The 26,422-nt window shown below is 43.6% G+C and overlaps 7 protein-coding genes across 7 annotated transcripts; 5 read left to right on the top strand and 2 right to left on the bottom strand.

Annotated features, from left to right (window-relative positions):
* Window positions 1-5,026: 5,026 nt before the first annotated feature.
* Window positions 5,027-5,470, top strand: RB195_018454 (uncharacterized protein; the record flags this gene model as incomplete). The annotated part of the gene is made up of 2 exons (XM_064185915.1): window positions 5,027-5,097; window positions 5,194-5,470. The coding sequence occupies 2 exons, from the start codon at window positions 5,027-5,029 to the stop codon at window positions 5,468-5,470; spliced, it is 348 nt and encodes a 115-aa protein (XP_064041796.1).
* Window positions 5,471-6,165: 695 nt separating this feature from the next.
* On the top strand, window positions 6,166-7,010 carry RB195_018453 (uncharacterized protein; the record flags this gene model as incomplete). Its single annotated transcript, XM_064185914.1, has 3 exons — window positions 6,166-6,317; window positions 6,461-6,563; window positions 6,714-7,010. 3 exons carry the CDS (start codon window positions 6,166-6,168, stop codon window positions 7,008-7,010), a joined length of 552 nt encoding a protein of 183 aa, XP_064041795.1.
* Window positions 7,011-7,076: 66 nt separating this feature from the next.
* Window positions 7,077-7,691, top strand: RB195_018452 (uncharacterized protein; the record flags this gene model as incomplete). Its single annotated transcript, XM_064185913.1, has 1 exon — window positions 7,077-7,691. The coding sequence occupies one exon, from the start codon at window positions 7,077-7,079 to the stop codon at window positions 7,689-7,691; it is 615 nt and encodes a 204-aa protein (XP_064041794.1).
* Window positions 7,692-10,442: 2,751 nt separating this feature from the next.
* RB195_018451 (uncharacterized protein) lies at window positions 10,443-11,135 on the top strand (the record flags this gene model as incomplete). Its single annotated transcript, XM_064185912.1, has 2 exons — window positions 10,443-10,520; window positions 10,617-11,135. The coding sequence occupies 2 exons, from the start codon at window positions 10,443-10,445 to the stop codon at window positions 11,133-11,135; spliced, it is 597 nt and encodes a 198-aa protein (XP_064041793.1).
* Window positions 11,136-11,183: 48 nt separating this feature from the next.
* On the top strand, window positions 11,184-12,017 carry RB195_018450 (uncharacterized protein; the record flags this gene model as incomplete). The annotated part of the gene is made up of 1 exon (XM_064185911.1): window positions 11,184-12,017. The coding sequence occupies one exon, from the start codon at window positions 11,184-11,186 to the stop codon at window positions 12,015-12,017; it is 834 nt and encodes a 277-aa protein (XP_064041792.1).
* An 8,578-nt stretch (window positions 12,018-20,595) lies between these two features.
* On the bottom strand, window positions 20,596-21,243 carry RB195_018449 (uncharacterized protein; the record flags this gene model as incomplete). Its single annotated transcript, XM_064185910.1, has 1 exon — window positions 20,596-21,243. One exon carries the CDS (start codon window positions 21,241-21,243, stop codon window positions 20,596-20,598), a length of 648 nt encoding a protein of 215 aa, XP_064041791.1.
* Window positions 21,244-21,897: 654 nt separating this feature from the next.
* RB195_018448 (uncharacterized protein) lies at window positions 21,898-22,155 on the bottom strand (the record flags this gene model as incomplete). The annotated part of the gene is made up of 1 exon (XM_013450176.2): window positions 21,898-22,155. One exon carries the CDS (start codon window positions 22,153-22,155, stop codon window positions 21,898-21,900), a length of 258 nt encoding a protein of 85 aa, XP_013305630.2.
* Window positions 22,156-26,422: the final 4,267 nt, after the last annotated feature.

The following is a 26,422-nucleotide window of genomic DNA, read 5'->3' as shown; positions in this document are numbered from 1 at the left end:
TGGTTCTCTCAAAAGGTAGTTGAAAAAAACTCCAAAATTTGATGCAGAATTTAGAATTTTTCCCAACTAGTTTTCAAAAAAAAAAAAAAAAAAAACTAGGTAAGCTAGAACCACCAATTTTTATAGGAGAAATCTAGCTTCACAAATCGATGCCATTATGATGATTTTATTGCATAAAATTCACTTTGAGCATCGATATTCAGAAACTCGGTGAGCCTACATTGTACTAATGATATCCCAAATACCGTCTGTGAATACCTTTTCCTCGCTGTGTGTGTGTGTGTGTGTGTGTGTGTGTGTGTGTGTGTGTGTGTGTGTGTGTGTGTGTGTGTGTATGTATGTATGTATGTATGTATGTATGTATGTATGTATGTATGTATGTATGTATGTATGTATGTATGTATGTATGTATGTATGTATGTATGTATGTATGTATGTATGTATGTATGTATGTATGTATGTATGTATGTATGTATGTATGTATGTATGTATGTATGTATGTATGTATGTATGTATGTATGTATGTATGTATGTATGTATGTATGTATGTATGTATGTATGTATGTATGTATGTATGTATGTATGTATGTATGTATGTATGTATGTATGTATGTATGTATGTATGTATGTATGTATGTATGTATGTATGTATGTATGTATGTATGTATGTATGTATGTATGTATGTATGTATGTATGTATGTATGTATGTATGTATGTATGTATGTATGTATGTATGTATGTATGTATGTATGTATGTATGTATGTATGTATGTATGTATGTATGTATGTATGTATGTATGTATGTATGTATGTATGTATGTATGTATGTATGTATGTATGTATGTATGTATGTATGTATGTATGTATGTATGTATGTATGTATGTATGTATGTATGTATGTATGTATGTATGTATGTATGTATGTATGTATGTATGTATGTATGTATGTATGTATGTATGTATGTATGTATGTATGTATGTATGTATGTATGTATGTATGTATGTATGTATGTATGTATGTATGTATGTATGTATGTATGTATGTATGTATGTATGTATGTATGTATGTATGTATGTATGTATGTATGTATGTATGTATGTATGTATGTATGTATGTATGTATGTATGTATGTATGTATGTATGTATGTATGTATGTATGTATGTATGTATGTATGTATGTATGTATGTATGTATGTATGTATGTATGTATGTATGTATGTATGTATGTATGTATGTATGTATGTATGTATGTATGTATGTATGTATGTATGTATGTATGTATGTATGTATGTATGTATGTATGTATGTATGTATGTATGTATGTATGTATGTATGTATGTATGTATGTATGTATGTATGTATGTATGTATGTATGTGTGTGTGTGTGTGTGTGTGTGTGTGTGTGTGTGTGTGTGTGTGTGTGTGTGTGTGTGTGTGTGTGTGTGTGTGTGTGTGTGTGTGTGTGTGTGTGTGTGTGTGTGTGTGTGTAACTCCAAAAGGAGGGTGCGACGGGTCCACCGGCGTCGAGTTTGTGCGCCGACGCCAGAAAGTTAGAAAAAGGGGTGCGACGGGTTCCACGGCGTAGAATTCGTCGCGCAGTAACTTCGTGCGCATGTCGCAAAAGGTAAATGGGACGTTGCAGCCGTTTCATACCCGTAGCTACCACGCGCGTTGTTTTTCACCTCTATAACTTCTCCGTGCATCTGTTTCCTTGCAAATTTGCCTCAGGTTGGTAACATACTTTTCTCAGAAAGTGGAAGCACGACTGAAACCGGCTGTTTAATAGTAGCCAACAGTTTACATGATCTGACGAGGAACGTTATCTTTATAAGTACAACGATGTTTTTCACGTCATTCTATGTTAAACATCATTCTTTGATAGCTATTGGGGAAAACAGGAGAAAAACCCATACTTCGAGTAATCCTTTAAAATTGTATCTATATTATATCGGAATCGAAGAAGTGTTTAAAGCTAAAGCTTGAATATTTTCAAAATGTAGAACTGACGCGTTTAGAAAGAAAACTATAAAATCTTTCGCCTTTATTTGTAGCAAAAAAGGAAGAAAACGTCGATAGAAAAACAGAATTCTGATTTTACAAAAAATGTCACTACCATTGATTTTCGATTGGTTTTTATTAATTTACCAGCGAAGGCGAGCGAAGAGAATGCGACAGAAAAGTCTGCAGCCCGGCTTTAGCCGGACATTCAAACTGGTAAAATAATAATACAAAAATTTGTAATGCTTAGATTTGATAGTTATGACAGCAAGTTATGACGGCAAACAGGAGGATCAAAATGTTTATTTAGCCACGTGCAATTAAAACAGCTTTCTTTCCATTTCATTATTCTCACGACTTCTATTATATATATATATATAAAATATATATGTATATATATTATATGTTAATTATAATGTGTTTTAATTACTTCGTTATTTGATGGCTTGTCCTCAAATTGATAGCTGATTGTGGATACCGGATACTCACTCGTCTTGATTCCCTCTCTCATACTCAATATTTTCCCTTTTCTTGACGAAATTTTTTAAAACAATTTACTTTAAAGGAAGGCTGCAAGGCTTAGTTCAGAACGCATTCTATGATTTAAACTCCTTTTTCTTATCTTCGTACTCACGACCCCCCTTATTTATCCTAATCTCGATGTCCTTCTTTGTTTAGTATTTTCCCAAACTAGTCTCAGCAAAAAATGGTGGAATTATACCAGCAAAATCTTGAAAAAAATACTTCACGCCATTTATTTTTCTAATATTTTGCATCCATTAATATGTGCTTATTTAAAATCCTCGTGTCTTTTTTTTCTTGCTCTCTCCATTTTCTTCTCCTCTTCTTACAAGCCTTACGACCCCTCTCCTGCTTCGACACCCCTCTTACGACCCCTTGTTAAGAAATTCTCAACGCACGCTTGACCCTGATTGCAACCCAAGAACTAGGGAGCGAGTCTAACCAGCCAGCTAACTGCGGTAATAGCACGCACAAATTTCTCAAACACACATGCAAAGTTCGGACGGGAGTGCCTGTGCCCCTTCAGAGTCTCAGGGACTCCAATTACTTCTTGGTCACAGCATCTTATCCACTTCCACAGGTGTGAAAGTTGGATTGCACCGCTCGATTTCACAACAGACGACGGATGAACTACTCAGCACTAAAGACACGGCTTATACAAGAAAATAGGGATGGAGCAAAAAGCACGGAGTTTGTTGCGCACTTGTCTGAGAATTCCTTAAAGGCACTATATCACGATTTTGGTGCGGAACCCGTAGCGAAAGCGTAGGGTTCCGTTCTTAGATTGCGGAACCCAGCATGGTTCCACTCATCCTTCCCTAGTCGCCTTAGAAAAACGGTGTGGGTTTATTTCCTACGAGGTGCGGTAGAATGTCCTCCACGTGCACGTTTCTATCTCCTCAGCAGGATGTTCACTGGTTGCACTTGAATAGGCTGGAGAGAAGACACACTAGTCTTCGACCGTTCGCACCTGGGTGCGGCGCGTGCAGAAAGATGACAGCTTGCAACTGAGGTCATCGTGAAGAAACGGCGTCTTCGATGTTTTTAATCCATTTCTTTTCATTTTTTTTTGTTTTCGCAATCTATTACACGAATTCTAAGGTCTCGCTGTTAGTTCCGCACTACGTCAAAATCGTGATACGCTGCATTTGGGATGGAACGTTAACAAATATTCATCCAACCAGCGGCAGAATACCAACTCAGTGAATAGTCACTTAATCAGTGAGTGGGTGTTACGGCCTGACGCGGCTATCCGCATCTTTGCGGGGGTGTGTAGTGCTCAAATATATACAGGCACATCCTGCTCGATCTTCAGCTGGAGCTCGCATAGGATCTATCCATCCGCTTCTATTCCATAAACGGCGAAACTTTACGTCTCGAGTGAACTTCCCGTCAGCGATAAGTGTCCTCAGATCTTTCTTTGCCATCTCCGTCCAGAACCTTCATTTACGAGCGGGAGGCTTTTTCCTGTTTAAGTCTGAGAACATCCTCAGGAGAATTTGTACAAGACGATCAGACGGCCTCCTCATAACGTGACCAAAGAAGCAAAGACGGTTCTTCATGACTATTTCAGATAGCCGGGCAAGATGTTGACGTTTTCCACGTGTCATCCGCCGGTACACCATATCCGCATCAAAGTAAAGTTCTTCGTTATAGCGCACCGTCGCCCAAAAGTAACCTAACAGTCGTCTGAACAGCTTTCACTCCATGCAGTCAAACTTCTTCATCACCGCCGAAGTCGCCAAATCTCCGATCCATTCATCATGATAGAGCGAATTGCTGATAGGTAGACTCGCAGCTTGACTTCATTGGCGAGGGGGCCGACCACGGGCATTTGGTCAATGAGTTGGATGCCGAATTGGCTTTAGCGCATCTTCACTGAAAATCTCTTTCGAAGCTGCCAGCCCAAATAACGAACTCCAGAAGTTGAATAGGTTGTCCGTCCATCCTGTTCCTGTTGAGAGTCTCTACATTTGGTTGCATTTATCAGGGCGCAGTAGTAGTACGTAAACTAGGCTGTAGCTAATTTCGATACAAGGTTAACAACATTTTGTAACTTCCCTCTGCATGAAACGAATATTACTATGTCGTCGGCGCACTCAAGACCCGCCAAAGGAGGTGCAGACATTGCTAGAACACTTCTCAGGTGTTCTTCGTATTATGTCACCAACGGCAAAGTTACACATAGGGTCCCGCCACTGTATTTTGTCTCACTCCACTTTCCACTTTGAAGGGGGTAGTACATCCCGCAGTTGTTCCTCTATTCCTTTCATTTGTAAGGTAAACGAATTTTCCTGCAACTCCACCGGTGCGGAGCGTGTTGAGAAGACGGCCCCGTTGAGAAGTTCAGAAAATAAATAATTGGAGATAAAGTAATAGTCTAACTGTAGAGGCTTCGAGTACCGCTGCCACACTTCAATCACTCTCCTCACAATAAACACTTGATAAGTCGTCGATGGACCGATGCCGAAAACTGATTGTTCGTCGCGGGTGGTTTCTCCGCGATGTTTGATCGGCCGATCCAGGATGAGCCGCCCAAAACCTTGTACATTCCACGCATCAGTGATGTTCCTTGGTAATTCCTGGGTTCCGTGACGGAAAAGCTAGCTCTAGATTTTCGGATTTCTGGCAAAGAGATATTCCTTGGAGGACTTAAACTCTGGATCGTAAGTGCTCACGCACCTGCGGAAACCGCTGAGGACAACAGTAAGTACGCCTTCTATGATGAACTCAATGCGTTGATGTCTAAAATACCAAGCCAGCAGGTGGTCATTGTCGGAATCGACGCAAATGCGAAGATGGGACTCCAACAGCAATCCGATGTGCTAGGAAAATGGTGCTATGCAGCGGAGCGCACGTCGAACAACGGTGACCGTCTGGTCGACTTGTGCGAACAGACGAGCCTTATCATCGCTTCCACGTTTAAGAGGAATCATCGACGCCATTAGCTCACGTGGCAGGGGTCAACCCTTTTAACGCCTGAAGAGCAGCGCAAGCAGAAGATGAGGACTCTTTAGATTCAGCTCGACTACGTTCTGACGAGGAACATTCCTCAGTCAGATATCCAAAAATCTAGAGCTGTTTGGGACGTCGCGTTCGATTCTGACCACCAGTTCTTCTCAACTTCAAGATACGGTTCCACAAGAGAAACCGAGGAGTTCCTCTTCAACCGAAAATCGACATGGCAGATCTTAAAGATGATGAATATAGAACAAAATTCCGCCAACGTCTGTCTATTCATGTTGGAGTACGGACCAGGAAGAAGCTTAGCGATGCGGATTCCTTCACAAAGTGCATCCAGGACGCTGCAAGGGAAACGCTCCCGGTTCTATTGCCGCCGAAGAAGTTTGTCTTTGCATTTGCGGAAACAAAATCCGCTTCGAGAGAGATTTTCAGTGAAGATGCGCTAAAGCCAATTCGGCACCCAACTCATTGACCAAGTGTCCGTGGTCGGCCCCCCTTGCCAATGAAGTCAAGCTTCGAGTCCACCTATCAGCAATTCGCCCTATCATGATGAATGGATCGGAGACTTGGGCGACTTCGGCGGTGATGAAGAAGTTTGACTGCATGGAGTGAAAGCTGTTCAGACGACTGTTAGGTTACTTTTGGGCGACGGTGCGCTATAACGAAGAACTTTACTTTGATGCGGATATGGTGTACCGGCGATTCTGTATGTGTCTCGCGCAGCGCTGGTGACTTCGACCAGAACAGGCGTCTTAGAAGGAAGTTGCATCGTCAACTGCAACAAGACCGCGATAACGAGTGGACGTCAAGAGCAATGGAGTTTGAAAAGGCGTGAGAGGACCAAAACCCGCGGAAAGCCTATGTTTACTAAGACAGTATAACGGCAAAATGAAAAGATGTTTTCCTGTCCTTAACACTGCCAATGGAGTGGCTGTCGGTGAAGCGACCCTTTCAATTTGGAGGAATCACTTCAGGACTTTGCTGAACCGGCAAGCACCGTCAGCTCCTGAACTCGAGCACGTTCATAGGCCGACATATGCGGTTAACGAGGAGCTACCGACCGAGCCGGAGGTCCTGGTCTGTATTCAAAAAATGAAGAATGGAAAATCTGGTGGGGACGACGGAATTAGCGGAGAAATGCTAAAATATCTTCCTCCGTCGGGGACGTGAGATGACAAAGATCATCCGTTCAATATGGATAGACGAAAGGATACCTGATTCGTGGAGACACGCTATCATAATCCCCCTTCACAAGAAGTTATCCGTCACGGACCACAGGAATTATCGAGGAATCTCTTTGCTGCGTGTTATGCACAAGGTATTGGAGCGCATTATCGAGCGGACCAACTCATTAAACATCGCGAAGAAACAACGCGCGACGAGCAAGCTGGCTTTCATCCTGGTCGATCTACGATTGACCAGGTGTTTATCGTCAGGAGAGTGATCGAAATCTGGCAGCAGTATTCGAAGCCAATGCAACTAGCGTTTCTTGACTTTGAAGCCGCGTTCGACTCTCCTCACTGAGGCCGTCTTCTCAACGCGCTCCGCGCCGATGGAGTACCATGAAAGTTCGTTCGCTTGCTTGATGACATGAATCAACGAACAACAGCTGCAGTTCGAACACCAGCCGGATGTACAGCACCGTTTGAGGTGGTAACTGGAGTAAGACAAGGGGCAGTGGCAGGACCTTTCCTGTTCAATTTCGCAATCGACGACATTATGCGAAGAACAGTCGACCAGTGTCCCGCTGACATTGTCTTAGCACTATCAGGGTGCCTCTTGACTGACCTCGAGTATGCCGACGATTTCGTTATATTCGCGGAAAGCAGTACGAAACATCAACATGTTGTCAACCTTGTATCGAAGCTGGCTGCAACCTCTGGACTACGCCTACGCCCTGATAAATGCAAGCAGATGTGGATCTCTTCGAGATCACGAACGGGAATCAGGGTGGACAAACAACCAATAGTACTCGTCGATGAGTTCTGTTACCTTGGCTGTACGCTGAAGAACAATGTCAACTACGAGAGAGATGTTCAGCAAAGATGCGCTAAGGTCACTTTTGCATTTAACTCCTTAACGAAATGGCTGTGGTCGACCCACATCACCAACGAAGTCAAGCTGCGAGTCTACCGCAATTCACCCCATCATGATGTACGGATCGGAGACTTGGGCAGCACCATCAACGGTTATGGAGAGGCTTGACTGCACAGAACGAAAGCTGCTTAGACGGCTACTTGGCTACTTTTGGCCTAGTGTATGTCACTATGAAGATCTTTACGCAGAAATTGATGTGGTATACCGGCGGATAACACGTGGAAGACATCAACATCGTGCACCGCCATCGAAAGTGGCTAAAGTAAATCGTCTTCGCTTCTTTGGTCATATATTAAGGAGACCGGCAGATCGTCTTGTTCAACGAGTTCTGAGGAGTTCGTCGGGTTCGAGCTGGAAGAAACCGCCTGGCTGAAAACGGAAGTTCTGGAAAGAGGACCTGAGGACACTCAGCGTGGATAGGCAGTTCAGGCGAGACGTAAAGTTTCACAGAATATGGAATAGCGACGAATGGATTGATTCTGTGCAAGCTCTCGCAGAAGATCGAGAAGGTTGTGCAGAGCTGTGTTCGAGGATGGCACACCTCGGCGAAGATGCGGGTAATCGCGTCAGGCGATGACATCAGCCCGCCGATTAAGTCAAAGTAAGTCAAGTAAGTCAAGTTGATACTGATGATGGGGGATCCCTGATCGGTGTTTCCTCCAATGCCTCACGCATAAATGGCGCATGCAGATACCGCAGAAGTCTGGACAGCGCGACTTCTTGGAGACTTCTTCAATTTATAGCGATTGGCAGTTCAACGTTACGAGACGGATGTTTGCTGCCAAAGATTCCATGTTTTCCTCAGGCATTCCACCTCTCAAGCTATGGGCTCTGGCATGTTACTGGACGACAGCATTATCTTGCAATGTACAGAAAGCTTTTGCCATATAAGGGTGAATGTCATATGGCCCCTAGATTTACATTGAAGACATACTATTGCTTGCATTTCTCGATTTATGTTAAAAATAGCACGCTTACATCGCAAAATAAACAGAAAACTTCACCGTTACCTTTTATTTGGCCTCACTTCTATCTATTGCCCGTAAGTACGTAGTACGTTTGCGTGTTCCCACTAATCAGTTTCTCAAAGTATTGTATAAATCTAATAATGTTGATTCTAATTTTGCATGCATCTTCTTAGGGTAGATGTAGAGTTGCAAAATAATTTGCCCTGACTACAAGCTCGATGGTCCGAAACCGAACCAAAGCCAACACTTCTTCTTTCTTTTCTTTGTCTTTCATCCCTCAGATGTCAGATGTCGATAAATTGGTACCAGGTTTGTCTGGAAAGATAGAACCCTAATTTAGTACATCGGCTATCCCGTCCAAGGAAGGCTTCCGCCACTTTATAGGCTAGACACGCGTTCATAAACCTCAAACGATTATGGATTGATGTGGAGCTGTCCAGATTAGCGTTAGACACTTTACACACTTTATCCTGATAAGTCCACGGATCTCCCTCACTAAAGGGATCACAGCCGGCTACTCGTGAGGCAACTTTGCACATTCTCAGGTGGGGTATAGGAGGCTACCTAGAGTAGAGTACCTTGTGCCCGCTCCAACATCAAGCCACAAAGAAGAAGAAGTGGAGAGTTTGTATATTGACCTAAAGAAGTTCTACGGAGAAGACTTCACCTACTATAAGGTCATTGTTGGCGATTTCAACGCAAAAATTGGCCCGAGAAGAACGCCTGAGGAACTTAACAACCCTCGGGCTACAATAGAATGAACAGGGGGGGGGCTCTCCGAGTTCATTATGACGATTAAGGCCATACACGGGAATATAGGAACTCGTAATTCCAAGAGTCATCCGGTGGAGGGTACCATACTGAAATTGACCATATCACCGTCAGTAAACGGTTTTGCCTGACGGATGTCGCTGTTGTGCCAAAGTTTTATACAGGATTGAACCATCGCCTCCTCCGAGGAAGATTTTCGTTTACCCGGAGAGAAGAGAAAGCCGCGAAGTTCAGAGAGCGAAATCCCAGAACTGTCATTAACTGGGATCTCTTCGCTGCGCTAGCCGGCTATTGAAAGATTCCGCAGTGGACAACATCGACTAGGCATACGACCGTTAAACACCTTCACGACTGCACGAGGAAGGCTCTTGAGAGTTTTAAAACTACCGAGAAACGCTTGTCTCTCGAAACTCTTGAGCTGATACACCAGCGTGGAGCAGCACGAGCCACATTCAACCAAGAACTCAAGTCCGAGCTCCTCCACCAGTACTCATCAAGACTTTGCAGAGGGGCTATAAAGGAAGACCTTAAAGAAGAGAAAAGAGCAGAAGTGCTGGCTGAAGGCAAGAAAAAGCATCTGCTATGCCCTTCGAGACTTCGCCAATAGCAAGACGAAGATGAACGCTCTCCGGAACCCGAAGGGAACAACCAGCATCGAGAAGGGGAATGGAAAAAATCGTCCACGACTTCTACTCTGACTCTTCAACAACCATGTTCACTTACCTCCGCACCAGGGAGGGAAAATAGAAATGTCGTTCCAGAGGTTCTCTCGTCCGAAGTACGACATGCTATCATGTCGATAAGAAATCATACGACACCAGGTCCCGAGAGAATAAGACCAGAACACCTGAAGAACCTTCCGCCAGTACTCATCAACACCCTGGCAAGGCTCTCTACACGTTATCCGTCGTAGTGCAAGGTTTCTAATCAGTGAAAGGACAACAAGATTGTGTTGTTGTATAAGAAGTTGACATTTATACGTATTCGCCACAGTTCAATGTACCAATATTAGTTATGTACTGAGTAGGGACGCCTTGGTTGTCCAAGGCTTCCACGAGCGTTTCCGTCTCAACTGAGTCGAAGGTCTTCTTAAAGTCGATGAAGGTGAATATGTACCAATATGAGTATTAGATCGCACAGTAGCACTAGTCTGCCCGAAGGTTTCACAGCCGCTGATGGTTATCGAACGTCCACAACAGTGCGCTCAGTAACCATCAAACCGCAGCCCGCGCTGCTGTGAACTCTGCGAGCAGCCTCAGCCTTAGGTGCGGAGAGCTTGTGGGACTTTATTTAGAATAAGTCAGTACTCATCAACACTCTGGCGAGGCTCTTTACACGTTATCTGTCGGAATGCAAGATTCCTAAACAGTTGAAGACCAGCAAGACTGTGTTGCTGTATAAGAAGGGAGATCCACATGACATCGGCAACTATCGCCCAATCTGCTTACTGTCCGTCATCTACAAGCTCTTTACAAGAGTGATCCTTAACAGGATTGAAAAAGTCTTGGATGAAGGACAGCCATGCGAGCAAGCAGGGTTTCGAAAAGGATTCAGCACGATTGACCACATTCACACTGTTTCGAAACTCATCGAGGTATCACGAGAGTACAAGATGCCGCTCTGTCTCACCTTCATCGACTTTAAGAAGGCCTTCGACTCAGTTGAGACTGAAGCGGTCGTGGAAGCTTTGGACAACCAAGGCGTCCCTACTCAGTACATAAAGGTACTTCGAGAGTTGCACAGTAACTTCACGACCGGAATTTCGCCATTCTACAAGAACATCATCATTGACGTGAAGAGGGGGGTCCGATAGGGTGATACAATTTCACCCAAAATATTCACAGCCACCCTCGAGAACGCAATGCGAAAGTTGGAATGGGACGACATGGGAGTGAAGGTTGATGGTCGGCAGCTACACCATTTGCGCTTTGCTGATGACATCGTACTGATAACACCTAGCATCAGCCAATCGGAACGAATGCTGACCGAATTCGACGAAACATGTGGATGCATCGGTCTTCAGCTGAATCTACAAAAGACGATGTTCATGCGGAACGGATGGGTCTCGGATGCCCCATTCACGCTCAACGGAACGAACATATCCGAATGCACCAGCTACGTTTATGTGGGTCGGGAACTAAACATGATGAACGACCTGACCCCCGAGCTGGGCAGGAGGAGACGAGCGGCTTGGGGAGCGTTCAAGAGCATCGAGGATGTAGTGAAGAAGACCAGGAACACCCGGCTCCTTGCTCACCTCTTCAACATCACCGCACTTTCTGCTTTTACCTGTGCTTCGGAAACCCGGGCACTTCGCAAGCAGGAAGAAAACGCGTTGAGCGTCATTGAACACCCAATTGAGAGAGTGACGCTAGGAGTATCTCGTTTCAGGCAAGCGAGGGACGGGATTCGAAGTTCTCTCCGACGTCAGCGGTCGAAAATTAGAGACATGGCCGTGTTAGCTAAGGAAAGTAAAATAAAGTGGGCAGCACACGTGATGCGCTTTAACGGCAACCGTTGGACCAGAGCCGTGAGCGACTGGGTTCCCAGCGATATTAAGCGCACTACAGGAAGACCGCCGACCCAGTGGTCAAATTTCTTCGCGAAGTCCTTCAAAGAAAATTATGATGTTCCTCGTGTCCCGCACGGAAGAAGGAACCACTGGGCGACTCTGGCATGCGACCAGGACAAATAGAAGAATTACTGGCGCCCGCTCGACCAGTTAGAAGAAAAGCTGGATTCAGGATAATAAAGGTAATCAAGGTAATCCTGTCATAAGTCATCTTCTCCACTTTTTTTCAAATAACAGGATTATATCGCAGGAATAGAACAAAAATATCATCTCTTGCGTCTTTGCTCCAAACTTTGGCCAAGCGTAGAAATAATCTACTTACCATACAGTTGTACGCAATCGCACATGGAGTGTTGTTGTAAAGGACATTGGTGACGAACCACGCGAGTGATATCATTGCAATTAGAGGAGCCGTCAGCATAGGGAAGTACTGAAATCTATCGTATCTGCGCCAACCTATAACCTATATCCTTCGAATTTATACTCTTTAGCTTTTGTGATCAAAATACAGATGCTGTTTGTTTGTGCTGAGGTTTTAAACAGACCAGAGAGGATCTACCTATAATCTTTCACCGATTCTGAAATCTGGAGAATCCTAACTTTTATGCGGTCAACGTTATTTGCACAATTGATACTTACACATACACAATATTCACAACACAGTGAGCGTGACCAGCTTCCCAAGTGAGGTCTGAACAAGGGAAATAACCGCCAGAGAACTGTCTCATTCTTCGAATTTAGTATAGCCCCCCAAAAAAAGTAGGGATTTTCATTGACGCTTGTCTGCGCTACGCATTTGCCTCACTCTCCAAAGGCTAAATGACACCAAAAAGGGGATCTTTTATTTCTGTACTTCCTATGGGGATCTGAAATATTTTCGTAAACTTCACATATGTGTGATTACTGGAGCTGCACACTAACTGCTCCAACAGAAACTCTAACATGGTTGTGATCTCTGGACAGATAGCAACCTGACAGAGTTCCTTGGCTACTTATTAAAACCTCATAATGATTAAGAGTTTGAGAACTTTTTTCACTGAAAAAAGTCTACGATGCGCCGTCTATTATAATAACAGTTACAGATCTTCAAATCTGGAACTATTGGTTATAAAACAAATGAAATTGAGTAAGAGACCGGTCAGCAAGATATAGAGCCTAACAAGCTGACACATATGACCAGAACTACAAATCGCTGGTTTCCTTCCGAGGAACAAAGAGAAAAAATGAACACATGATTACCATGGGCGATTTTTCATAGATTTTGTTACTCTCTTATTGTGCTGGTCAAATTCAGAGGGAAAAACCACCTCGAAAAATCTTGAGCCTCTGAATGACAAGCTCGCCGTATATTAAAACTAAATGAATGATAATGGCAGTTCTCGGTGTACTCTACACTTCTTTGACATTTGTCTTAACAAAAGACCGGCGTTCAATGGCAAAAAATGACTTTCTTTAAATTGCTTTGTTCGGCACTGTGTAAACTCACTGGGGAGCTTTGGTTAGGTTTCGTTTTACGCTGAAAACATGAGGATTTTCCTTTCATCTATATGTTACTTACCTGCGCGTACTGTCGGTTTTTTTCTGTCCAAATTATGGATTCTCCACATCTATTATAGTGACAGTAAATTCCAGACCAGTAGAACAAGAAGACGGAAAACACCTGAATTAACTCGTTATTCAATGTAAGGTGATTATTAATCAGCGAAATAGTACGTATGACTTGGCTCAACCTATATTCTATTCACCAGTCCATTTCACAGCATATTAATAAAAGGATAAAGTGTCTGGCGTTAATCAATCCGCTTGGGATGCGCCTCCACGTTCACTTCAATTCAGATTCGCTTGAGGTTTACGAACGTGCAACATATATATACAATGGCTTGCGGTGGCTCGGTGATATGCCAAGTCAGTGTTTGTATCCTCCCAGACAACTCTGGTACCAATTTATCGAACCCGGCGGGATGAGAGACTTGGTGAGCACTGGGACGGATTCGAATCTTCGATCGATCGTGCAGGGAGCGAAAACTCTAACCGCTACACTACACCCGCCCCTCACAGCATAATACCGCTACATTTTGCTGTAATAAGCTATGCACTACCATGAACTGCCGGTTTCGCCGACCTCTCGCGCTGATATCAGTCTACTTTTAAAGGCATCACCCCACGAATCTGTGGCGGCGCGGATTTCAGGTGGGTTACGCCTAACGGGGTCGTAGATTATGGGGAGGAGGGTAATTTCGTTCATTTCCTCCTAATTACCGTTAAAAAAACGAAAGATGCGGCGCGCGCACAATTCTGACGCGCTCCAGTCGAACTTGTAGAAAATAACGCTCTGGAACGTCCGAAGCCGCATCTTCCAGGTTGTTTTTTTTAATGGCAGTTAGGAAGAAATGGACGGAATCACCCTCCTCCCCACAATCTACGACCCTGTATAGGCTTAATCCACCTAAAACCCGCATCACCCCAGATTCGTGGGGTGATGCCTTTAAGCGCAAATAACAATAGCGCGACAAAGCACTGCCTGCTTTCAAAACGTTTAGCAACTAAATTACAGAAGGAGTCCATTAATCATTTCTAAAAATACTGCAATTTTCAGAGGTTTTTTGATATGCTTAAGAAATGTGATTGACAAATTTGAAAACCATAGCTGGCAAGTCTTTACTGTCTCTTTAATAAAAATCGGTCAACATTAATAGTACTGATAGTTTTCCAAGGGTAATGTCCACATGTTGCCGTTAATACCTTCGTATTTCGGAAAGGGCAAGTTCTACTCCACGTTATGATAGAGGAGCTCGACAATCGCATCAAGTATCTTTCTCGCCTTGCCTCACCCATCATCACCGCAGATTACAGCACTGTTAAACATGTTGCTCTGTTCCGTTGTTGAAATCCCACTTGTTTAATTTGGGGGTTTACCTCAGTTTTCCGCCTGCGCGATGTTTGCGGTGCAAGACTACAGTGAGTGAGCGACTCTCCATGAAATGCCAAAGGAGTGGATCGGCTCGGTTACTCAAGTCTGCACGAACGTATGATCTTCGACTGTTCGTGGGGGCGGCCCGACAAATACGCGTCTTATGCTCCACGTCAGCTGATTCCGCTGGCCTCTCTTATTGGTTAGACAACCGTTAGCACAAATGCGAATGTGAGAAAGCAATGCGCGTTCGAGAAACGTACAAGCAAATAATCACAAAAGAGATCCACAGATTATCCTAAAGGTCCAGAAATTTATTAACATGGTAAAAATTGCGATTGTGTTTTAAAAGAACCTCAGCTGTTAACTTTTTAGTGTCTGTTTGGCAAAAGTAGATCAATATCAACAGCACTGATGATTACCTGAAGGCATCAAACGCGTTCTCGAACCCCGACGCAGTCAAGTTTTTGTCGCCTTTCATAAACTTTATGTGGCTTTCACCGTGAATGCGAAAGGGGTGACAAAATCGATGGTTCCTGAAGGACATCAGCAGCGGCCTACGTCTCTGTACGTTCGAATGCTGTCTCGCAAGCTTAACTACACTTCGATATTCCGCCTGCGCGACCTACAGTGCGAGCATATGGATGGCAAGCAAAATAGAATACACGAAATGAAGCGGTCCACATCCCCAAGTTAGAGGTACACTTGTTTCCCCAGTGTTCCTGGTTTCACGTCGGACGGATGACATCAGATGTTACTTTAGAGTATGATGACGATACTATAATGTACCAATCAAGAAGACAATATCATGAAAAGCTAGTTCGAAAATTTTCAATTCGAGGATTTCTCACGTCTTGTTCTTCGACGGGCTAAAAGATGCTAAAGTTGCCGGAAGAAGGACCAAAGGTCTTTTCAAGAAAAAAGCTACTTCCTTTGCTTGTTCTCGACCCTGCATCACGCAATCAATGAACTTCCCGAAGGTTCTGGAGGTGTTCAGAGAGGTTTTCGCAAAAGTTTCTCGAACATCCACGCATCTTGGATCTTTCGAGGATTTTTCGTTCAGAGATGTAGTATTTTGTCACTTTCATCAAAAGTGAACTATTCTAAGCTCACAATCTCTCACAGATTTCTATCCACCAAGAATTAATGGTTGAGAACATATAGGTCAAAGTTTGAATTCGTTTGCAAACTCTTTCAAAATGTAGCGTCAGAGTTGACAGAAGCCTAGTTTCTGTAGACTGCAGTCAAATGGGGGATTTATTGAAATATTTATCTTCAATAAGCTCTCAGAGACGGTACGTCTAGAAAAAAAAACATTACGATAATTCTAACTCAATTGAAGTTTAAAATGACTCGCAAAAAAGATAGGTATGGAAAATAAAAAGAGCAAAAAATAAGAGAACAGTTAAGGTATTAATGACATCTTAGTCGGGATCATTTGGTACGAGGTCATGTATGACTTCGAACATTTCAAATTTAAAAGCTAGAACTGCGCTGATGATTAGCGATGTCCTCGTCTGTCTAATGCTACCGACGGACAAGAGGAGGGTTGACGATGATGGATAGAGCTTGGATATTAAGAAATTTTCATGTTGGGTGCTCTATTAGATACAGCATTGGTGTACTTCAAGAGAGATTGCGCTCAGTTCGTCCTTGTCTTCGTCCCAACTTGTTTGCAATTGCGCAGCTGAGGCAGCTTCTGCTGCTTACTTAGGTCAAATCACTTGGATCAGGATCCGGATCATGTTTTGTTGCCTAATAATCTGCATCGTTCGGGAGACGAAAACCCACACGGTAGCTACACGGTAGCTACACACTAGTTCTCCTGTGCTAGCGGGAGAAACTGAACATGATCCTCTACAGTCAACAATTTCCCGATATGCTGTTTCATGTTTGACTTTGTTGTCTGTTGTCTCACGTATGCGCAACCCCACAGGAATTGATCAGCACCGTGCACTTTATCCTTCATTCTTTGCCCCACCTCACTCGCTGCAAACAGCATTCGATATGAAGCCTCTCATAGTCGGTTGCGGTGGGTAGCTCTTAATTATAGCAATATCGCATGAATTGAGACGTGCTAGCAAACTCCAAATGAGCTAGAAATGTTCTACAACTCATGACGCTACTTATGCAAGAGGCTGCACAAGTTGAAATTTTGTCAATTACATACAACCATGCAAGACAGAACATGAGGTATACCATTTAGAATTATGAGCAGCGGTCAAAATTGAGACAACAGACACATCCTATTTTTGTTTTGTGAATAGCAAAGACCCATGTTCACACAATTGCTAGACCCAACTATTATCAAGGGGTGTCTGCTAATTGGGCCTACCAATTGTGTGAAAACTTACCTTCAAAATTATAAAAAGCTAACACGGCGATAATGTGAATGTGGTGCTGAGGTATACTAGGGTCAAAACGACATGAACCACGTACGCAATTGTGTACTCGGCTTCTCTCGAGGCGCTTCGGTGGAGCGTGGCGGCTAAGAGCATGGTGAAACACTTGTTGAGACCACCCATCGCTGCAGTTTGCGACAGTCCCACCTCGGTTCCAACTGGTGCCTCCACTGCGCCGTTTCGAGCGCGTGCGCGAATTCTCCGCAACTACACTCGGGGTTCATGTCGTTTTGACCCGACTACAAGTGGTTCCGTTGACTGCATGGTCAACCGCCGAAAACCACTGTATTTTACTCATGCTTTTCTTCAATTTGCTGTCGATAAATTATGAGGATAAATATGGTTACTTGATACAGTCGGGTCGAAACGATCTGTAGCTCGGTGCAGATGCGCAAGCGGCTGCGCTCCAAGCAGCGCGGTTAAAGCGGTTCTCGAAGCATAGCAACTCGAATTGCGAAGATGCGCGGAGCCCGCTAGGTCCCGCCGTTCCAAAGCTAACGACGCTTCGAACGCAGCCTCATACGCAACTGCAAAGAGCCTCAGACGATTTTGACCCAACTATATATATCAAGATAGGGGTAGGTGTAGGAAACAGTACTTTTATGAAAACAGTACGGGAAAATGGCACACTGATACAGTTCTAAAATACTGCTGGTAAAAGATTCGGCTGCGACTGATCGATCGATGATTCGAAATGCCAGTGCCAACCATGCCTGGCATCCCTTCGGGGTCGAAGAATTATGCCACAGTTGTCTGGGAGGATAAAAACACTGATTTGACACATCAGCTCACCCATGTACCCATTGTAGGGTTGCGCGCGTGTTTGTAAACCTTAAATGAATTTGAAATAAAGTCGAACGCGTAGGCGCATCCTCACAAGGATTTATCAATTTTATACATCAAGGCGCCACCTGGAAGTTATTGTATGAGCCGTATTCGCGTCTGACTTGAACTCAAACGTGTAAGCGAATTCTGAAACGATTGATCACCGCCTAGCATTTTATTTTTTTAAACCATAGCTATGATGAGATAAAAAGAGATGAAATTCACGCTGTAGAATTCTGAGCAGCCAATAGAGGATAAAATATACCACTGAGATCTTAAGGTTTTACTAGGAACTTAGACTAATACAATTCGGAAACGTGGTAAACGTAGAGCGATAGCTGATTGTTATTTCAGCTGATAGTAGGGGAACAATACACTGCTGGAGTAGCTACATGCGTACTAATCTGTATGAGCCTTAAAAACCTAGGCTTAGGAGATATCGATTGTGGTCGCTACGATCACCACTGATTTTGACTCTCCCATAATTCATAGCTAATAAAAATGAAATCGCTAGTGCTTCCTGATGGCCATCCACGGTGAAGTAAAGCGACACTCGAAAGGATAAAGGACGAAGTATACTGCACTGAGCAATTCTTTGGAGATACGCGCATCTGCTTCCATTCAGAACAGTTTGAGTTTTAGAAACGCGTGTGGATTCTGTACAATTACTAGCGGTAGCAAGTACAAGGTATGGTCACTGTTTTCTGTGCACCCAACCAAGTGTGACACCAGTCCATCGACTCTGGCGTACAGTCTGGGACCATCGATCGTGCAGTCGCAGCCGGACCTCCTACATAGCTACAGCGATACACTCGCCCTTAGCGACCCTCTAACCCCAATGGGAATTATCTGTTAAAGTTATTTAGTGTTCTTCACACATTCTCAAACCATCACTAAAAGCGGAACAACTGAAGAATACGTAAAGTAGTAAAGTAAGTAACGTGTAATTATTACAAATTGAATTTGAATCCAAGAATGGCAAAGAACTGTGAACCTTTTTTTTTCCAAATAAGCCTCTCGTGTGCTTCCAAATTTGACTAGAAGACTAGTAGAGTTTGAAAAGTCTCCCTTCTTTCTTTGTTTTTGTCCTTTTTTCAACTATTTTGAGAGGTTTTTTTATTTCACTGAGATACTTCTTCTGTCCATGCTCTTTTTCTCTCGGTTTTCAAAAATTTCGAATGCAATGAAAACGCAATTTAGTAAACACAAATAAATCTATAATCCAGTGCGGAGACAACAGTCGAAATTTCGCATTGAAAATGGATTTTTCGAAATAGGGACAGGATAAGAAGATCTTCGCAGCAGCGTATTCAAAATCATGCGGATAAATAAGTTTTAGTCCAACTAGATAGTTAGGGCTTTTTTTTTTGGAGGCACCGTATTGGTCCAGATGAGTCGCTAAAGTGGGGTTGTTCTCAGAAACTTCACAATTTTTCTAACAGCCATACTTTTCATGAATCTATACCTGACTATTTCAGAAGAAAAAGAATGTCATAAGAACAGAAGAAAATGAACCGGTGAAATTCCTTTCAAACGCTTATTATTCATTCAAGATGTCTCACACTATTGTAGAGTTGCGTAAACAGAAGTAGATGCCTAAGGATGGGCATTCTCTTAAAGAAGAAAACCAATCATAGCGATGCATGGAAATAACCACAAAAAATTATAAAAGGTTGGGATTTTCGAAATTGAGTTATGTAATGCTAAACTTTTATACATTGTCGCCAGAAATTCGTGGACTTCGAGAGATCTTACTTTTGGCAAATGTTTCAGATAAACAGGGTTTCTACAAGAGATCTTTTCAATGTCTGATGTAGCAGCGATTTGCATTTGATGCCTGTTGAACGCTTTTATCTTGAAGACCCTTTTGGTGAACATTTTTTCCTGTGATATTATGCCGTGTCTGGAAACAACTGAACCAGAGACACTACCCTCTCGAATACGACCCCCCTCCCCCTCCACCCCTCTTCTTTTTCTCCTCCTCGTCCAACGTTGCTGCGACAGTTGTCGGTTGCTGCCAATTCAGCAAATCAGAGGGTCCGTGTGTTTCGAAAAACCATAATCGAAAATTAGCCGAAGAGCAATAGGCAAAAATGAAATTCGGTAGCTGCAAAAAAATATTTTAGATAGTTTTTCAGAGAAGAAGGTTTGTCCTACAGAAGATTCATATCGCTCTTTTTCTCACCTCGTAGTCTTTTGGGAACTTAGATGGGACAGATATGGGAAAATGACATTTTCCATCACTGTCCAGCCAGAAATTTTGGAAAAATCCTGGAAATTGTATGTTATAGCATCTTCTTCTTCTTCTTCCTAGCGTTTGTCCCGCGTTGTTGCAGGGTCCGCCTTTCTGCTTCTTGTCTTCCATTTGGTTCCATGCATTGCATCAGCAGTACACAAACGCGCATCTATCATATCCAGTTTCACACGGTCCAACCAGCGAAGCTTTGGCCTCCCGCGCGGTCTTACGCCTGAAATGTCGAGCTTCAGAGCGGTTTTGGCAACAGAATTTTCCTCTCGCCGCAAGACGTGACCAAACCATCTCAGTCGCGCCTCCTTCATCTTCTCAGTTATCGGGACGACGTCGAAGATGGAGCGTACATTGTCGTTGAATACTTTGTCTTTTAGCTTTACGCCTATCGTCCACCTCAACTTCCGCATCCTCATGACGAGCAACACCCTTTCCAAGGTTTTCGTCGTCGGCCAGCACTCGCATTCGTGAAGGGCAACAGGACGCACAGCCGTCCTGTAGATCTTCGACTTCACAGGACTTTCGTGACGCACAGTACGCCTGTTGGCATTTCCAATTCATCCATGCCGCATTAACACGTGCTCGGCCTTCTTGATCAATGTCGCCTGTGGAAGTCACTTTGGATCCAAGGTACTTGAAACAATCCACCCTGTTTAATTCGGTGCCATTGACAAGAATTGAACCATCCTCTATCCTTGGTCCGCACTCCATGTACTCAGTTTTTGATACATTGAAGCGCAAACCATGTTGCTGCAGCCAATACTTCCAACACTGTACTTGTTTCTGAAGATCATCTCGAGACTCCGACGCGAGCATGACATCGTCGTTAAAAGTAGGGTCCACGGATTCTGGATTCTCTTCATCATCGTGTCCATGCACAGTATGAACAGCAGGGGTGAGAGTGATGAACCCTGATGAACCCTTACTTGTACAAAGAATGGCCTGCTTGTTCCAGCGGTGCATCGTATAAAACAGCTTCGTCCACCGCACATATTCTTCTGGTACTCCTATGCGACCTCATATACATCCATAACAGCTCATGTGGGACACGGTCAAAAGCTTTTTCGAGACCGAAGATCGAGAAAAGCAAGATGCACACTGCGGTTCTTCTCTCGATGTTCCTCCAGAAGGACAGCATGGATAGCATCTATAGTGCTGCAGTCCTGCACAAAACCGCACTGGTTGAGTGAACGCTGACATTTTTCCTCAAACGGGCTTCCAGGACACGCTCAAAAATTTCATCGTATGGCACAGCAGTTGTATAGGCCTATACGAAGTGCAGTCAGCAATGCTTCCTTTTACTTTTCAGACAGGCACGGTCACGGAAGTTTGCCAAACGTTTGGAGTCCGTCCTTCTGCAACGATCTTGTTAAATAGAGTTGCGAGCCACACGGGCACTCAATCTCCTAGCAGCTTCCAGAGATCAGCAGGTATATCATCAGGACCGGTTGCCTTGTTCGACTTCATTTTTGCGAGGGCAGCACACTTCGACAGCAGTAATTGGTAGAACAGTACCCTCGACGCTGGGAACAGTTGGGATGGGGGTATGACATAACTCTTTGTTACATAAGTGATTGTAGTACTCTCGCCACCTCTTCAGGATCTGAGCAGAGCGACTCAGAACGGCGCCATCAGCTCTCTTAACGATTTGGTGTGCTCCATACATTCACGTTTCATACGTTTCTCCAACGTTGAGCGATGACGTGCTCCGACTAAGCGACACACTGCACGCTCGCCTTCTCTGGTATCAAGCATGTCGTACACAACCTTGTAGCGGTCCGACTTCGCCTTGGAGACTGGCTTCTTAGCCTCCCTCTTTGCCGCTAGGTAAGCACCCCGATCTTCAGGCTTGACGTGTCCTCCAACAGAGCTCATATTTGGACTTCTTCTCACGAATTGCCGCCTGAACGTCCTCGTTCCAAAACCACGTAGCCTTTTGTATATTGGGCTTACCTAGAGTCGTCTTTCCCAGAGTGGTCTCCGCGGTCAAGCGTATAACACTGGAAGTAGACGACCACATTTCGTCGACCCTACGAGCAGGGTGAGGAAGTGTGGATGGAGCCACGGGCGCGAAAATACCTCCTTTCGCTCCTTCAGATTCCACTATTTGATGCGCTGTGTTTCAGTCCTTGGATGTCTCTTCCTTGGACGGGAGATTTTCAAGCCCATGACGAGCAATTCTTCTTTCTTATTTCGATTCTTATTTCTCCTTTGTAATCCAGAAAGGAGTGTATGAAACAGTTGTGACTCGTCTCCAGCCACAGCGATCAAGTTATTACGGGTCGTGGAACGGTGATAATCCGCAACGCCCCTACCAGGGTCAACTGCGTCTGGTCTTCTACTGAAGAGGAATCATGTACAACTTTGTGGGCTGAGTACACCGCACCATTTCGTTCGTTTGTGCGTTCGAGAAGAAATGTCGAAGAGATGATCCACAAATGGAAACGATTGCAGCTGGGCCTAGCATTATTCGATTGTCTCGAGTTTCAGACGCAGACGACGTGACTGCGGTCACGGTAGTGGGGGTCTAGCAAAAAGACTGTGAAAATAACCCCCTCCCTCCCTAACAATTCTAGAATCTAATATATGCTAGTGACTGTAGCCAGAATGGAGAGGCAGTTTGTACGAGCAGGAATCGAACATTGCGTATCGAAGCGTACAAACGTATCTAACAGAAAGGTTGAGGTGAATAAGCCCTCTAACAGGCCAACAGTTGCTTGACTTGAAGATTCTGTTGCATTTTGTTGTCACGAGTATGAACTATAGTCGATTATTTTTTCAAACGACAGATCGCTTGTTGATGGAAAAGAAATGCAACATGAAAAGGTTCTACATTTGATCATCCGTCAAGGCTTCCCTTTTTCAAATCCGGAAATAAAATCTTTGTGGAATTTCAGCGAAATCATAAGTGCTTCAGTCTGTATCCATTATTGGAACTTCTGTCTCCATTTTTCGCATTCACTCCAACTTTTTTTCCGGTGTATGTAGCGGCTAGAGGTTCCGTTGCCTGATCGATCGGAGGTTCGAATCCGCCCTAGTGTCTACCAAGCTTTTCATTCCTCTGGGGTCTATAAATTGGTACCAGACTTGTCTGGGGGGGAGTAGAAACACTGACTGACATCGGCTAGCACCCGCAGATCATTGCATAGGCCAGTTACACCTCAAAACACTTAAATTCAGAATCGTTTGAGGTTCTTTGTTTATGCAATAATACGCATGTATGAAGGCAAGCCAAATGAGCGTCTACAAATTCAAAGCTTCTTAGACTCCCTTCACTGCTTAGTGCTGCGAGATAGTAAATAGTTTCTGCAACGCATTGCGGCCTGTGTATCACGTTGCCTAGGAGGAAATGTGGTTCAAGCAGCTGAGCTATAGTTCCACCTAGGAAAGGCTGGATTAGCGGCATCCTCTTCGCAGCGTTCCTAGTGTTTCTGCGAATACATGTGTTGAAGACATTCTTCATATTGAGCTAAGAAAGCGTATTTCGCGCTCCTAAAGATGAAAGCAGTATATCGATGAATAAGAATAAAAGGATAAAGTCTTTGGGGTAGAAATCCGCTTATGGGGCGCGAACAAGTTGGCTGCAATTTGGGATCGTTGAGGTTTTATGAATCCGTGTTGGCTTTTGCAATGACTTGCGGGCGCCAGATGATCCATCAAGTCAGCGTTTTTATCATCCCAGACAAGTCTTGTACTAATTTATAGACGCCAGAAGGTGAACGGTTTGGTTGGCGCTAGGACGGCTTCGAGCCATCGATCGCGCAGTTACAGCAGGATCTCTTAACGACTGCGCTACACCTGTCTCAGACGAGTGGGTCGAGGAGCAAAATAAATGCAAAATAAATGAACAAAATGAACAATTTGTTCCTGTTACACTTGCTCATAGTCACCAACCCATTCGTTGGCTCATTCGATGACAGATTTTTGAAGGCACTTGACAGTATATTATTGCAGAGATGTTACTTATCGTTTAATGCTCCGTAAATGCACGTTTCTATGGACTTGAGGCCATCTATAACATGAGTGTAGAACTACTTCTCAATGGAACATACCCGCAGTATGCTCTAGATCTGATATCAAAATGTCAAATATTCCACTATTGTTATCCCATCTTTAGAGATTATGGCCACTACAACTTTGTAGATATCCGTATCTTGCGTAGACCCTTGCTCATTTCGATTAAAGGCGTCACCCCACGAATCTGGGGTTTTATCGCGGGTTTTGGGTGGGTTATGCCTAGAGTGGAGTCGTAAATTATAGAAGGGAGGGTGATTCCGTCTATTTCTTCCTAATTCCCGTAAAAAAACGGCCCGGAAGATGCGACTTCGAGCGTTCCGGCGCGCTGTTTTCCACGAAGAGTTCGATTTGTAGCCTTGTACATGCGCCGCATCTCTCCGACCGTTTTTTTTTTTAATTAGGAAGAAATGGACGGAATCACCCTCCTGTCCATAATCTACGACCCCGTATAGGAACTCTCCATCTGAAATCTGCACCACCCCAGATTCGTGGGGTGATGCCTTTAAATACGGCTCAGCAAAGATTGTTCGTAATATGGATAGAAAAGGTAGTGATTTTCGCTGCTTTGTTGTTATGCTCTAGCAAGCCTTTGGTACCGTTTTGCTCTGCTCCGGAGTCAAGGAATAAGAAAGACAGAACCCCTCCTGGCTTAGGTTTCTTTGCCAAAGTAAGAGTTTTCATCCACTTCTCGGGAAAAATGTAGTTGGGAGGGTGTGGGAGGGGGGCACTCTGACGCACCAAAATCGAACTGTTTTCCTACTGTATTTGCTGCGACTACTTGAGGTGATTCGTGGCGGAAACTTCCACTGTGCCAGTACTGTACCTGCACTAAGCGCGAAAATAGTCATGAAGCACAATTGAGTAGCTGAGTCATTCGGGGCCCCAAAACCTAAACATCAGTCTTGGAGGATCCACGACATATAGTTTGAAGCTACTAAGAAAAAGGAAGACAGAGCTGGAACTAGTACTGTTTTAACTTCACCAGATCTTCCAAAGAAAGGGGAAAATGTAGTGTAGTGGTTGTGGTGCTACTCAATAGCACCCCCACTTCTGGACGATCTGTCTTACTTTTTTCTCTTAGTAACTTTAGCTTACATGTCATAGATCCTCTAAGGCTAATGCTTAAGTCTTAGGGCCCGACTGATTTAGTTATTTACTTCCAGAAGTAAGGGCGCCACTGAATGGCCACCCCCAACTACGTTTCACTCCGAACAAGTTTACGAGAAATAAATAACTAAGTCATATCATATGTTACTTCCAAAGAAAAAAAAGAATCGAAAACGAATTCCGTAGCAATCGATGACGAGAAATGACGAGAAAGCGACATGGTCTGTAGGGATGACTTTTGAATCCTGCAGAAGTCGGCGACCTCTGTATGCTATAGCATCTGATAGAGAAAATTTTCGGCTACAACATACTGGAAGACGATTTGCTTTGCGCTATATTACTCTGAATTGTTGAATTTTATTCAAGATCACAAACTATACGGTACATAAACGAACGAAAATTGAAATTTCAGCAGGTTTTCCCATCCCATTTAAAATTCTGTTCTAAAAAATCACCCATAAATTCGGATAAAACGGAAAACCCTATGTCCAAAATATCTCTTCTCCAAACGATCTTGTTCTCTCAAAATTTATATGGGACAAATCCAAAAAAAAAGTCGGAAAATTTGAATTTTATCCCACCAAAATTTTAAAAAGAGTAAAGGATAAAAAACTGTTTTTAGGCAAACGTTTTTCTCCAAAAAACAACCTAAATTTTTTCTTATGACCACGGAATCTGAGGTTTTTTGGCCACCTTTTGCCATTAAATAATAATAAATCCATTTCCGCTGTACATTACGTATAATTAATTCCTTCATCTTTTAGGAGAAGTTTCAAATTTCTATCCCTTTGCAAGAATTTGCCTCAGTGGGTGCCGTACCTACGTAGTTTGGTTGTTACGTTGTCAGCACGTTGTACATTTTCAAAACAAAATGTTGGTGCATCCATATTGTCCTACGACTGAAACTAAATATAATACTTTGTAATTTATGTAATTATTCAGTATTATTTATCGTAGTATTTTATATAGTTTTTTTCATTATCTTCCCTTGCAAACATCTCCCTTTGCGATCACCGAT

This window comes from Necator americanus, chromosome II (genome assembly GCF_031761385.1).
Source record: "Necator americanus strain Aroian chromosome II, whole genome shotgun sequence".
Classification (NCBI taxonomy): Eukaryota; Metazoa; Nematoda; class Chromadorea; order Rhabditida; family Ancylostomatidae; genus Necator; species Necator americanus.
The sequence above is the reverse complement of the archived record's forward strand: the minus strand, read 5'-3'. Positions and strand labels throughout refer to the sequence as shown.